Genomic DNA, 14,016 nt, shown 5'->3' on the forward strand with positions numbered 1-14,016 from the left:
CCATCTGTAGCTGGAATTTGCATGTATTCCCTGAAGGAGGTACATTTTTTTTTTTATCACCTAAGTACATAAAACTCAGGTTCTTGATTAATTCTGACACCAAGGTGCAAACACACAAAGGTTCAGAGTGACTGTGGTCCAAACATAGCAGTATGTAGCTCAAATCCCATTGCCAGTTCATTACAGCAGTATATTTTTTACAGGTCCAGGATCTAGTATTCAACCTCCATATGATCCTCTCTGACACAGTTAAAATGAAGGAACACCAGGAAGATCCAGAAATGCTGATTGACCTGATGTACAGGTAGAGTTTATAACCATTGCACTGTAGGGACAGTAGATGTCAGTACTCCACATGGTGTTTGAACAAAGCTTTGTACCTACTGCACTTCCTGTATTTAGAGCATGAGGTATTGTATTCCGGTGAACTTTGATTACTTGTTTTTTATTAGCAATTACTTTAAACTTAAACCTGTTTTACACTGCTTGCCATGATTCACATTTCACCTGAAACCAACACAGCTACTTGCTGTTTCGTTTTGGACTCAGATGTTGCACATTTGAGCCCTTATAGAGCTTGTTTTTGGAGCAGTTCCAGGTCTTAGTGCTCATGGACCAACATGTACCTGTCTGTTGTGTTTGAATGTGGTGTTGATAGGTTTTGTTTGGCATATATGTAGCTTATCTTGGATAAAAGCAGTTACCATTCCCCAGCAGTCTCTGACAATCTCATCCTCCACCTGACTAAAGACAACTGTCCCTGCTTGCATCAGGGAAAACTTAAGGATCTTCCAGGGCCTGCTTGCACAAAAGGCTTCTTGGTGGTGGCACATATGCAAAAGTTATTCCAGAGCCATGTTAAGATCCCAGCTACGAAATTGCATGATGTTGTCTGCACAAATGGTCCTGAAGGCTTCTTAGAAGGCGGCAGAGATTTTGTCATAAGCAACCAGGCAGGTCTGCTCTGATTGTCCCACATCTTTGGCTTACTACCAGTCTCCAAGTGAAATACGAGCTTCGGTCAAGAGCTTCAGCAGTCACCCATAAAAGCATTCTGCCATCAGGGGGTAGCTGCAGTTGCTTGCCCGCCACTAACTGGCTCAGAAATCTATAAAGTAATTTAGGGTAACTTTCCATCTATATAGCTTCTTATCTCATGTATTTCTAGATAGCCTAGCACTGAGGGTGGTTGTTATTTAAGCAGAAGTAACTAAATACTAATCACAGAAGTTTTCTTTTCAATTAGGATTGCAAAGGGCTATCAGAATTCCCCTGACCTGCGCCTGACGTGGCTGCAGAACATGGCTGGAAAGCACTCTGAGAGGAGCAATCATGCCGAATCAGCCCAGTGCCTGGTCCACTCTGCAGCCTTGGTGGCTGAATATCTAAGCATGCTGGAAGACCGAAAATACCTCCCTGTAGGGTGTGTTACATTTCAGGTAGGAATTATCCTCCGTAATGTTTTTTTCTGGGTTTTGTCATCTGCTGCTGAGATACCAAGTATCTCCATGTGCCAGGTATTACTGTGCCTACGTACTCATACTGCACTAACTCTGTTTTGGGAAGAATGCATTGCAGCAACTTCTGAAAATCTTTATTATGCTTGAAGACTGTCTTGGTTCCCCAAAGTCTGAGTGAATCCAGTTCTTTTTATTTCTCTGTTTTAAGTCATGGATTTTTACCCTCTTTGATCTAACCATTTTGTAGTGGGTGCCGTTGATGAAAGTGGTTCCTGTGACTAGTAATGATAAGCAGGGCAATACTGAGCCAGGCAAACAAGCACATACTTAGCTTTGAATGTGTAGGTGGTCCAGTCCAGTTAGTTTAAGCATGTGCTGAAGTACTGTGCTGGTTCAGAAGGAAAATAAACAAAATGCATGTGAAAGCTACCTCTTTAAAAATTTTAGGATTTGATTGAAAATCAGCTGGCTTTCAAAGTATTGAGAGTTTTGAATGTTGTTTAAATTGAGTAAAAATATTTTATCTACTTTACATCTCCTTAGAACATATCTTCTAACGTTTTGGAAGAGTCAGCAGTTTCTGATGATGTTGTATCACCAGATGAAGAAGGTATCTGTTCTGGAAAGTATTTTACAGAAGCTGGTCTGGTGGGATTGCTGGAACAGGCTGCAGCATCTTTCTCCATGGTAGAAGACTTTAATTTCTTTACCTATCTTCTTCAGCAATCTTATACTGCTGGGCAATATGAAGGAAAATGTTTTCTCTCTGTGTAACTATTGTAACCACTTAATTTGCATGGAGCACTGGGAGTTTTAGTTGTTCAAGACAGCTCCATTTGCCCTCTGGAGTAAACTGTGCAAAGAATGGGATCTGGGACCAAGAGGCCTTTGTGAGTTCCCAGTATCTTTCACTTCAACACTGCACATCTGGGAGTTCACAACAGTAAAGAAAGGCTGTATGTTTTTCCTCCTCTTCAAAAAGAGTGGGCTGAGAGCTTTATGTGAGCAGTGTTAATGAGCTGGTAGTAGTGTATCCATCAGAAACCAAGGAAAGCAAGTGAATGATTTCCCACAACGCAGTAAGAAACATCATTCAGTGGGTTTAAGTACAAACAGCAGTAACTCCAGAGCAAAGACCTAGAACCCCTGCTGTGGGCTGGCTAAGCCATGTGATGCAGTGTCTCTGCCCGCGATGGGCTGGATCCCCTCCATTAGAGACATCCTAAGGAAACTTCACAAAGCCCATCTCATGGAGTGCCAAAAGTTGGATGTAGAAGTCACTTAGGTTGAAGATGCACTAAATAGAACGAGCTGTACTGTGCCCTTAAGCTTCCGTATTTCATTCCCATAGATTTGGTTAGGATCCTATTTAGCTTTTTGTGCTCTTGTGCGTATATCCATCCAAAATATCCCAGTTTTGATTCTGTTAATAATCTCATTTATTAGTAGCAACGTGTAATGCAGTAGGCTCTTGATTCCAAAGGTAACTGGGGATTTTATTCCATTCATGTATGGGTATATTTTAGGAAAAGGTGCTGATCACATCACAGTGCCACCTTTTCATTTTGCAGTTTTATAATTTAAATGCTGGTAGTATGTATCATTCTTGCTGTTGAATTGATGGAGCAATCTGATGGACCTTATTTTTGTAGGCTGGCATGTATGAAGCAGTTAATGAGGTTTACAAAGTCCTTATTCCTATTCATGAAGCTAATAGAGATGCCAAGAAGCTATCTACTATTCATGGTAAACTCCAAGAAGCATTCAGCAAGATTGTTCACCAGGTAATGATTTGAATTTTCAGCTGCAGAGTGAACTGTGAGGAAACTTCAAATGCTCAGTGCAAATAAAAACTACCTGTTAAGGAAAAAACATTTTAATCAGATTACACGAGAATTGTCAAATGGTGATCCACAGTAAATGCAAAGATCGCCAACAGGATTTTTTCTCTCTGGACATTTAACATGAGAAACATAAGAGAACATCACATACCAAGTTTCACTGTATCTTCAGAAATATCCAAGAGTTAAAAATTCCAATCATCTGTCAGTTTATCCTTTCAGATGTTATTTTAAACTGTGTTTTGCATGCTGGGAAAAACCACTGTATCTTGCATTTAGCTTGGTAGGTAACGTTCAGAAATGTTGGGGTTTTATTTGTCTACTCATATGGTGGGTAAATAATTGAAGGAACCTTTCTAAACTTAGTTGGTGCGAAACCCACCAGCTTAGGTGCTGAGCATTTGATGAGAGACATCAGAAGTTATCAACCCTCACAAAGCTCAAGAGACCTCAGCTAAGCAGGACACGAGAGCACTTGGCAACTCTCAAGAAGCACATGTTATCTTTTAGGAGAGGCCCGTTAGGTGCATGCCTTTCTGTCAGGGCAGGCAAGCACTCAGCAGACCCTCCTCCAGTACGTGCCAGTGCTACTCCGAGCCCCGCACCCCAACCAGCTTTCTGGTTGTGGGATGGTGGGTACATCATTTGTCTGTTGGTGTAGTTACCCTTACGCTAACATCAGCTCCTCTGTAGATGTCAATCAGTGCATTGATTTCATAGGATCCAGCTGAGGGTCTGGTGGTTTCCTCCGTGTTCTGGTGTTGCCAGATTCCTGAGGTTAAATGAACCGATAGAGGACAATCATTTGAGTGTCCTGGGCCAGAGAAGGCCGTTTTGGATGCATGATGACTTATAATCATTGAAACCATTTCAAGTTTATGATACCTTACATTGATGGTCATGTTTTGGCCTTTGAAACTTTTTTTTGGTTTCTGTGACATGCGCTTTTTACTTTTTATTACACAGAGTACTGGCTGGGAGGTAGGTAACTCCATTTTAGTTAGTAAAGAACACTAATAGATTTTTCAGATGACTCACGCCAACGCTTGCCCACATGTGCTAGTTGTGGGTATTTCTGTTGCTGTCTGCTGTTAAAACAATTCATTAACCAAAGAAATACCAATAAACCAATTGTGGTTGTAGTAGGAAATTCTTCATAAGAAGCTGTAGGTAGTGCATGGATGCTGATGTGTTCCACTAATGAGGTTCTTTGGTGAATGAGCCACTGTATCATCACTAGTTTGTTTTTATAATTCGTTTATATTTCTTTTCATCAGCATTGACACAGAATATCATCCCTTCATACCATATTTTCACCCCACCCACAGGGGTCGATTTAAGCAATAATGCTCAGAGGTACTGAAACACAAAACTGGTTTACTGCATATACAGACCATATCTCAGAGAATAGGCTGCTTTATTCTGTTCATTTAAGAACAATCAGTTTGTTATGTAGCTGTTTATCTGGCAATAAAATAGCTCAGTTGTGTTAACTGGAGTCAATTTTGCTGCTTTCATTTTTGTAGAGGCTGTTTGCTCGCATTTCTACAACATACACCATGAGAACCACCCATTTGGATTAAAAATAGACAAAGCAGTCAGCTTAATCCACAGTCACACACAGCACAGTGAGTTTGGTAACTCAGGCCCTAGTCCAGTCAACACAGTGGGTACATGAGCGTCGAGAAGTCTCAGAAGACATTTGAAATGTTTTGTGAATATGATGTTACATTATTTGCTTAGTCTTCAGCTGTCCAGTTAATCTCTGCTTTTCTGTGAATCAGGCAACTCAGTATGAGCCATCTCACTCTATGGTTCCACCACAGGAGAGCATTTAAGCCCACACTTCCCAAACTGGGGCCAAGAATGAAGTTCTTTTGCATTGTGTGACACAAATTATTTGGGCTGATGATGTCTGAATGCCAGTTTAATTCCGGCCTAGCAAGAAATGAAATTCAGTAGCTTAAAAGTAACCCCTGACACTTAAGGGCTGGCCCTGTAAATCATTTGCTTGTTCCTGTGAAAAGTCCCAGCAGACAAGGCAGCACAGCAATCCAGAGTACATGTTGTAGGAGTGTAAATGATCTGTGTTCAATAGCCAACAAACATGAAGGCCTGTGAGCATCTAATTTGATTAGTCTGCCCCTAAATCGACCCCTGAAGAAAATCCTGTCATTGGTTATGATTCTAACATCACTCAGTCATGTTTACTGCATGGTAAAAGACACCCATGGTTTCTGTTCTCGTCTGTCATTGTGCTCCTTCATTGCCACACTTTTTCTGATCTTTGTGCTTTGTAGCTTTCAGATTTGTTGCATGTTTTGCCCTTTTTCCTTATTTTAAATACTTTAATTGATGCTCACCCTTTTTTATTTTAAAGTTTATTTGCTGCCAATTTGCTGCTTGTTTGTTTTTTGGAATTTCCCTAATTAAATACTTTCTGTTTTCTCCTCTATCGCCCTGGTTGCTGACCCTCCTCCCCACTCTTACTATTGTCTGTTGTGGTAAGTTCCTACTTGTGGAATTTTTCCCCTCCCTCCTTTCTCTTTTTTCCCCCCTTTTTGTTTTTTGTTTTACACTGTGGAAACCCCAGTTTCATTTTACCAAAGAGCTATGCCAACAGCAGGACCTCCCCTCATGTCACAAGGAAAGTAGTATTGCCAACTACAAGCACTGAAGTATCCTGAGTCTGGCACCAATGCATTTCTGAGACCTGCTTAAACATACCAAGTGGTGGGTTTTTCTGCTTGTGTGTTTGTTCATTGAATAAATGTTGAATTAATTCTTTTTGTTTACTTTCCAGTTAGGAAAGTTGTTAGGAAAAATCTTTTCATGCTATGCCATGAGAATTCAAAAATGCTTTTTAAAGTATGCAGGGTGAGGTTGCCCTCAAATAGCAGGACTCCAGGAGCTAGTACTTTCAAAAAATCAATGTTGGAAGACTTGTAATAGTTGGCAACACTGCAAAGGACCTTGGGTTAAAATTGAGCAAGAAAATAACAATGCTCAGTTTGGTAAAGAAGGTTGGATTTTGCATTCCGCACAGTGTGTATGAAGGAGTTACTTTTATTCCTACATACTTCGAGCTGACTCTGCCTTCAGGCAGCTGCTGCTGTGTTGGTCTTGGTGAAGAAAGCAGATGGTCACTCTTGCATCTGATTTTTCAAATCTTGTTGGCAAAGCTTTTTGTGTGCGTGCAAGAGATAACTCTAAAACTTTATTTCCAGCAATTTTGAAAGGTATTTACCATGCATAATAACAAATCATGAACCTTCATAAATCATGGTGGCTGTGATCTGCTCTGCCAGTTCTGTAATGGCTATTCAGTGTTCACCTTCATTCTCTTCTCCTCCCAAAGACCTATTATTTTTCAAAAAATAATAGGAGATAAAATGCTTTTAATAATTTCTCCCTCATATCTGCATTTTTAGCTCTTTTCAGAAACAAGACCATGGAGTATTTTTAAGTTTTGTGTTTTGTTTTCAGTACTGTGATTAGATAGACTTTGGTATTGGCTAAATTTCAATTAAAAGATCCTAGTACAGAGCCATCCTCTATTCTTCATGCCAGGCAAGAAATTGAGCTCTCCTAATCTCAGGGGGCTGGCAGCTACTGAATGTCTATGTGAGGTAAGGAATAGCCCGTAGGTGTTTGCTCTCCTGGAGGAGTGTGTTTCCAGCCCCTTGCTTCCAGGTACAGATCCCCCAACATGTCACATGCATTTCGTGGCTGATGGATCCAGGGCTTTGTGGGGAGATGCTTCTGTCGCATCAGGGGCTAACCAGTGCTCCTCACTGCTGCCTTTTCTCCCTGGGATCCTTATCATAACTGAGTTTCAGCAACTAGATTTATCAGGAAAAGCCAGTGCAGCTGATCTTCATGACAATGAAAGGAGTACATAAGTTGAGAGCTGCCTTCACACGGGGGCACTGAATCTCACTGGGCTTCCCTGCTGCTACCACTCCTGGGACTTATCAGTGCCCCATTACTCTTATTTTATGCATTTAGTAAATGCCACCGGAACTCCTTATTAACTGATGCTGACCAACAGACAGCATTTTCTTCCTCACTCACTGTTATTTTTACAGCAACATAAATGTACACTGCCTGCCACAAATAGCTGTCTGGGCAGATGTCCACGCAGCAGATGATACCTTATAGGGAGCAGGTTCTGCAAATGCTTCATACCCTGAAAGTCACTCACCACATAGGTGGGAAAAAAGCACATGAACTAGAAGAGCAGCAGTGTGTCCTCCATCGCTGGGGCCTGCCTTGTGCCCATGGGTTGGGGCAGAATCCCACCAACTTCCATGAGGAGCATGCCCAGGCCCTGTGTAAGGTTTGGGGAGATGTTTCATGTGGCAGTTCCCCTTGGGCAGACATGGTGCTACCTTGGGAAGTGCTTTGAGAAAGGAGCCCAGGAATCACAGTCTTGTGCCTGTAACATCGAGATTGAATTGAAAAAAAATAGCACAGGAAGCTGGAAATGCTGGATGTTGAGGGATTTTAGCATGGGTAATATTGTCCAAAACTGTGGCTTTGAAAAGGTAGTGATGAGTAAATTAAGGGTTCAGTAGGCTGCTCATTCCTGTATGGGTCCAGAGGGACAGGCATTGGAGAGACAGGGAGCCCAGGGAAATAGCTCCCAGATGTTGCCAGATGGTACTTCCAATAAAACAGCAATAGCTTTGCAGCTGGGGGTCACACCCTGGGAGGTGCTTCAGGGGATGGCTGTGGTGTGACAAAACCCTGTAGTCTACGCTGGCAGGTGGAGCTGGATAAAAGCCCCTCTCTGGAGGAGCGATGCTCAGAGGGATGGGCTGGAGCAGGTGTCCAAGGAGCCGCCCACACCACATTAAGCATATGAGCAACTTTCAGTGCGAGTCCTTGTTTTCTTAAATTGGAGCATGTGTCTATACTCTTGCCAGAGCAGAGCTGATGAATTTGTATCTGTCGATGTCCCATAGTAAAGCCAAGATGTGGCCTGCATGTATTAAGCAAAGCTGCCGCTGGCCCTGGTCATTTCAGGCTTCACTTTCACTTCTGAGCTGGGCATCAGTGAGCTTTACCCTCCCGAAGGCGCTTGGGGTGGGCAGCAACCCTCGCCCCAAAAAGTCAATGCTGCATCCTCCTGGCTGTGCCTCGGGCAAGAAGAGCTGAGCCATGCCTGGGCAGCTCCGGCATGACGCCCCAGTTTCCTCCAGGCCAGGAGCAGGCAGTGGCTTGCTGTGACAGTGCTTTTTTCAGTCTCTGGAGTTTGCCTGAGGGTTTTTTTTATTTTAGTTTGGCTTATTTATCCTCTTTGCCTTCCATAGATCATGTTCACCATCACCACAAGAGATCAGTTTTGCCATAGCAAAATACTAAAAAAAAATCATACATGGCAGCCAGGACATCTGTAAGTGCTGTTTGAAACCAAACACTAGCCCAGATTCAGAAACATTGAGTGTTATGTACTACATCACACTTTCTCACGAGAGTAAAGGTGAACATTTTAGAGTTTCTTGCTGAAAGGCATTTCTGGTTTGTGCATGCAGCCTGAGTTTTTTTAACAAAACCAAAGGTGTGATTTATTTTTAAAGCGTTTTTCTTCTCTCTCTCTTAATCAGATTTTCTTTGTTACTTTTCCAGCAAAAATCTTCCTTGTTTCTCTACTTTTGTTGCATTTCTGGGCCAAATTCACTACTGGCTCAAATGGAAGCAGGTACATGATACAGTGGATTGCATCTGCTTTCACCAGGAGTGACTTTGGCCCTCTGTACTAGACATTAGTTACTAGAAGAGAACATAACACCTTCCAGTTGACATGCTATTTAAAAAGCACTTGCGTGTGTGTGTGAGTGAACTGGACGTTGACTTTGGCCCAATCCTGCAATTACTTGAGAGTGGATTATGGGGGCGCTGGTGTGGGTAATTTTCAGGGGTGTCTGTGTGCAATATCCTCCCTGCGTGCTGCAGACTGTCAGCAACTGGAGTTCCCTGTGCCTGTGCCTGCAGGCTACGGACCAGGCTAAGGGGTGTCTGCATAGGATTTGGAGAGCCTGAAATAATTACCCAAACAAAGGGACTTGCCTTTGACTGTTCCTCAGAGACATCCAACACCCCCAGACTCCTCCTGGGGTGGGGAAAGTCATTGCAGGGTTGGGCTAATGGTCATAACTGATCCATATAATTTCATGTTAGTTTATAATTTCATTGCGGTGTTTGCTGCTAAATGCATTCATGCTGAGTTCCAGGTGTGTTTTTCTTTCCCTTCTTTCTATTTTTTCCTTGTATTTTAATTTCTTTTTTATTTTGCATAAATTCAGGAGCCGGCCTGCAGTCATGCTTGGGGGTGTGCATGTCTCCACACTGAAATAACCTTTTGTTTCTCCAAACCTAGGATGGAAAGAGGATGTTTGGCACCTACTTCCGGGTTGGTTTTTATGGAACTAAATTTGGAGACCTTGATGAGCAAGAGTTTGTTTACAAGGAACCTGCGATAACAAAGTTAGCTGAAATTTCCCATAGGCTCGAGGTGAGATGATTGTGGCTAACCTCAAATTCTGTCTGTGAGTTGCAGTTTAACTATTCTGCATCAGTTATTTAAGACCTGCATTGCCAAATTACAGGAAGTGGCGGAAATGAAAATCGTTGGGCAAAACCAGAGCTGTGCCTCTTGGATCCTGATGCAAGGCTGATCTCAGAGAAACAGTCACTTGGCAAAACAGTTTGCAGAGCCCTGTGCAGTGACCCAGAGCTGGGCCTGGTGTCTCTTGTCCTCTTCCTGGTGCCACCTCTGCAGGAGGCGGGGAGAATGCAGGGAGAGGAGTCCCACAGGTTTTCCCTGATCTTGCAGTGAGAGCTGCAGACCTGCTATGATTATTCAAGAGTTTGTGGCATATCATACTGTGTTTGCATTTCTGTTCTGCCACCTGATGTAAATGGGATGACCTGGGCTTGAAAAAAGCCTGAAATGCCTTTCAGGATCTGACTTTCAGAAAGTATTGCATTTTGCTGTCATTTTGTTGCCTTCACGTCATGTTCCTCTACTCCTAGAGATTGAACCCTCTAAGGAGCCTGAATTTCAGAGCCCCTGAAGTGAGACATCACAGGTCTGAAGTTTGTTTCAGCCGTGAACAAGCAAAGGCAGCTCTGATTAATCAAACCGGGGCTTGGGTGCAGCTCCAGGTACCACCCAGTGATCATCTGTACCATGTAATGGTTAGTCTGGCCTGGTTTTGTGCCAACTAACCTGCGTCTAGATAATGTCTTAGCACAGTTTGTGGGACAGCATGGATCAGAGACTGTTCCCAGTAAGCGCTGTGGACAGATGAGGCCATCCCCAGTGGGAGAGGAAGAGCATTTAGCAGCATGGCTCTGGGCCGTGCCATGCTACTTGTTCGTAGGGCCAGAGGCCAGACCTGGCCCTATTTTATTTGCTAGAATAGATCTGATGTCACGTTGTTGCTCACAACAATTCAGCTGCTGTCACATTGCGCTGAAAGCAGCAGCGTTGTTTGAGGTTTAAGCGCATGAAACTGAGTTCACCCATTCACCCAGCCCAGCAAAGCTGCGCTCTGATGCAGCATCTGATTTCCAGGCAGATCCTGTATTGACCCCAGTTTTCAGTTGAGCTCACAGACACACAGCAAGCTCAAATGGCTTGTTCAGAACCACACAGCGTGTGTGCGTGCGGTTGGAAGGCTCCCGAGTTCTCCTGCCTTCCAGGGTGTTAGGCTTGTTTTTTCCTGTTGCCCCTGGAATGCGACTGATTTAATTCTCCTAGGTTCAGCAGATCACATTCAGCCCCGGCACAGCTACTGTTGAAGGCATTTGGAGCTTTACCTCCCCTGAATATGCCTTTGTCTCTCCAACCCCCATCTCTCAGGGCTGCATTTGATGGTTTCTTTCAATGCATTTGCTCTTGATTGTAGGGATTTTACGGAGAACGGTTTGGTGAAGATGTGCTTGAAGTGATTAAGGACTCAAACCCTGTGGACAAATGTAAACTAGATCCTAACAAGGTAAGAACACAAGTACAGGTTTAGAAGTAGAAATGGTCCTGAATGTATGCAAACGCAATGGAACAAATCCTGACCTGAATTTCACCAAGTAGGCAATGAAATCCACATACAGAGCATCTTGTGACTGCTTGGGATGAGAGTTGGAGAAAATCATCCCAGCAAAGGAATGCAGAATCAGCCATTTTGTTCCCTGCCCCAGGCCCTGCCATTGTAGTGGTTGGTGGGAAGGGAGAAGTCGAAAGGACAGCAGAGGCCCAGGCTGCATTTGCCTTTCTCTGTAGTCTCCGCTGAGTGCGAGGAAGGGAGTTTGCCATTCTCTGGCCTCTGGCATTTTTGCAGCTGCAGCATTTTGTCATTCTTGTGCCATGTCCTTTAAGCATAGCAGAAATAACAGGAGCATGCCGAGGAAACAAGACTGTAGCTTAGGGCAGGGCATCATCTGCAAGGAAAGGATGGAAACACTTCACATGAATAGCATGAGAGGAGAGGGGCAGTGAGCTGTTTTTTATCCAGTCCCAAAACTGCTGAGCAGCTACCAGCACCCCTAGTCCCTGTCAATGTGAGCGTGATTTTTCTGAGTAAAGGCAAAAAACAATCCTAGTTCTTCCAGAGGTGGCTTCAAGAGGAAGGAAAGCAAGCTGGGTTATTGCACTGCTAAAAAGCAGGGGTAGGAGTCAGCTCTTCTCCTCTGGCACTGTACCTCACCGTGCACACCTGGGTTCCTTCCTGCAGGCCTACATTCAGATAACCTACGTGGAGCCGTACTTTGACACGTATGAGATGAAGGACAGGATAACTTACTTCGACAAAAACTACAACTTGCGGCGATTCATGTACTGCACACCCTTCACGCTGGACGGCCGAGCTCACGGGGAGCTGCATGAGCAGTTCAAGCGCAAAACAATCCTGACGACGTCTCACGCTTTCCCTTACATTAAAACCAGGATAAATGTCATTCACAAAGAGGAGGTGAGGCCTGTGCTCTCAGGGGCTTCCTGTGTTTGAAGGAAACTATTATACAAGACTAAGGGAAGTGGATGTTGCTGAAACTCATGCATAATGTACTATTGTACATGTAGTTTAATACCATGGCCGTGTCCCTTCACGCTGTCACGTTAACACAGATGCACCCTCCTGGCTGTCACTAGTCTACCTTTCCCCTCTCTGTTAAAGATGCAGCAATTTGGCAGAGAGCAAGAGCAAACAGCACCATCGTGAGCTGCTCTGGCTGTTCACTGCAGGGACTGTGCATGAGGCTCCTTCATTTTGATTTTAAGAATGCCTCATTTCTATTGAACTTTCCCCTGTTCCTATTCAACCTAAAGTAAAACCAGACCAATCTAGTAATGCAGTATGTCCTGCCACCTCTTTCACCAGTGTATCCAGATCACAGCAGCTGGTATACGCAGGGGGCCCTTGGTGAGCTTTGTAGTAATGCAGGTTGCTCCCTTCCATTCTCCTTGAACAGCGTGTCCTTTGCTCTGTGTTGCAGCTCTCTTGCATGGCCTTAACGGCCCTAGGCCAGTGGGGTCCTGAGGCTTTATAGAGAGATTTATCCCATAGCTATGTCAATTTTTCAAGAGTAGGTAGAAACTGATGTGATCCCTGGGACACAATGAAAAATGCTTAGGCACTGACATAGTGCTGTAACCCTGTTGGTTGCAGTGACCACAAAGGGGCACGAGCCTGCCCGCTCAGAAGCAGTCTCAGAAAGCTCTTGAGTATCCCGATGTAGAAACACATCTAAAATTCAAACTTTTTCTTGATGTTCCTAAACCAAGACTGAGAGGATGCATTTCTAAAGTGCTATTGTCCAGACTGTCACTCCTATTGGTGTCCTCCACCACTTCAGTGTGCCACCCCAAAGTGACCTTGGTGTTTCTGAAAGTCTGTGTCTGGTTGTCAATCTCAGCCATAACAAGCAACCTGTATTCTGGCTACTTGCTTAGATCATTTTGACGCCCATTGAAGTTGCCATAGAGGACATGCAGAAGAAAACACAGGAATTAGCTTTTGCAACCCACCAAGACCCTGCGGACCCAAAGATGCTGCAGATGGTGCTGCAAGGATCAGTAGGTACCACAGTAAATCAGGTGAGGATCGCTGTCTGAACTGGAGACACTGGGGTAGAGCCTATCACTCAGTGCAGTGGATGCTCTGCTTTGGGCCTTATTTCTAAATTATCTTGGTTTTTTTTCCCCGTTCAGTCTGTTGGCTGTGGTTAAGGTCACTGTTGGGTCTAGACCAGCTGCTCTCAGTGTCTCTGAGAATTGTCTCTGCAATTTGAGTCCTGAAAATGTGGTTAGATCTGGAAAGTGGCTGAGTAGAGACAGCCCTCCTCCCTCAGTTATCTGCTCCTTCCTGGCATTCACAGTTGTTTCTGCCTGCTTCTCCTTCTCCCTTAAAAAAAAAAACAAAACAGTTGTATTACTTTCCCTTTGCTTAGCCAGGCGCTGGTGGGTGGAAGTAGGATTGTGTCCTGCTGTGGTTTTTGAACAAAATGGAAAGCAAAACTAGTGAATGGAGAAAAATTGAGGAAAAATTGAGGGAATAGGAGTAAACCTCTACTAATGCACAAGCCGGAAAAAAATCAGCTGGAATTTTAAGTTCTGGGTTGAGTTTGCAGTGCTGGCAAACACTTCCCTGGTTCCATCTGCATTGTTTAAACTTTGTCTCAGTTGTGAGTTGAGCAAACTTTGTCAAGAGTCC

At 43.8% G+C, this 14,016-nt stretch overlaps 1 protein-coding gene across 12 annotated transcripts in view; it reads left to right on the top strand.

The window, feature by feature from the left end:
* Window positions 1-14,016, top strand: part of DOCK7 (dedicator of cytokinesis 7) — a 106,822-nt gene that overhangs the window by 89,115 nt on the left and 3,691 nt on the right. For 8 of the 12 annotated variants that reach the window (XM_076340023.1, XM_076340026.1, XM_076340028.1 and 5 more), the window contains 9 exons: window positions 204-304; window positions 1,247-1,439; window positions 2,004-2,147; window positions 3,113-3,244; window positions 4,268-4,282; window positions 9,693-9,818; window positions 11,218-11,307; window positions 12,040-12,276; window positions 13,257-13,400. In XM_076340023.1, coding sequence (XP_076196138.1) covers window positions 204-304; window positions 1,247-1,439; window positions 2,004-2,147; window positions 3,113-3,244; window positions 4,268-4,282; window positions 9,693-9,818; window positions 11,218-11,307; window positions 12,040-12,276; window positions 13,257-13,400 — 1,182 coding nt within the window. Of the gene's footprint in view, window positions 1-203; window positions 305-1,246; window positions 1,440-2,003; window positions 2,148-3,112; window positions 3,245-4,267; window positions 4,283-9,683; window positions 9,819-11,217; window positions 11,308-12,039; window positions 12,277-13,256; window positions 13,401-14,016 lie in introns of all 12 variants that reach the window. The other 4 variants (XM_076340024.1, XM_076340027.1, XM_076340031.1 and 1 more) reach the window with 1 other exon arrangement.

Source organism: Aptenodytes patagonicus, chromosome 5, assembly GCF_965638725.1.
Source record: "Aptenodytes patagonicus chromosome 5, bAptPat1.pri.cur, whole genome shotgun sequence".
In the NCBI taxonomy this organism is placed as follows: domain Eukaryota; kingdom Metazoa; phylum Chordata; class Aves; order Sphenisciformes; family Spheniscidae; genus Aptenodytes; species Aptenodytes patagonicus.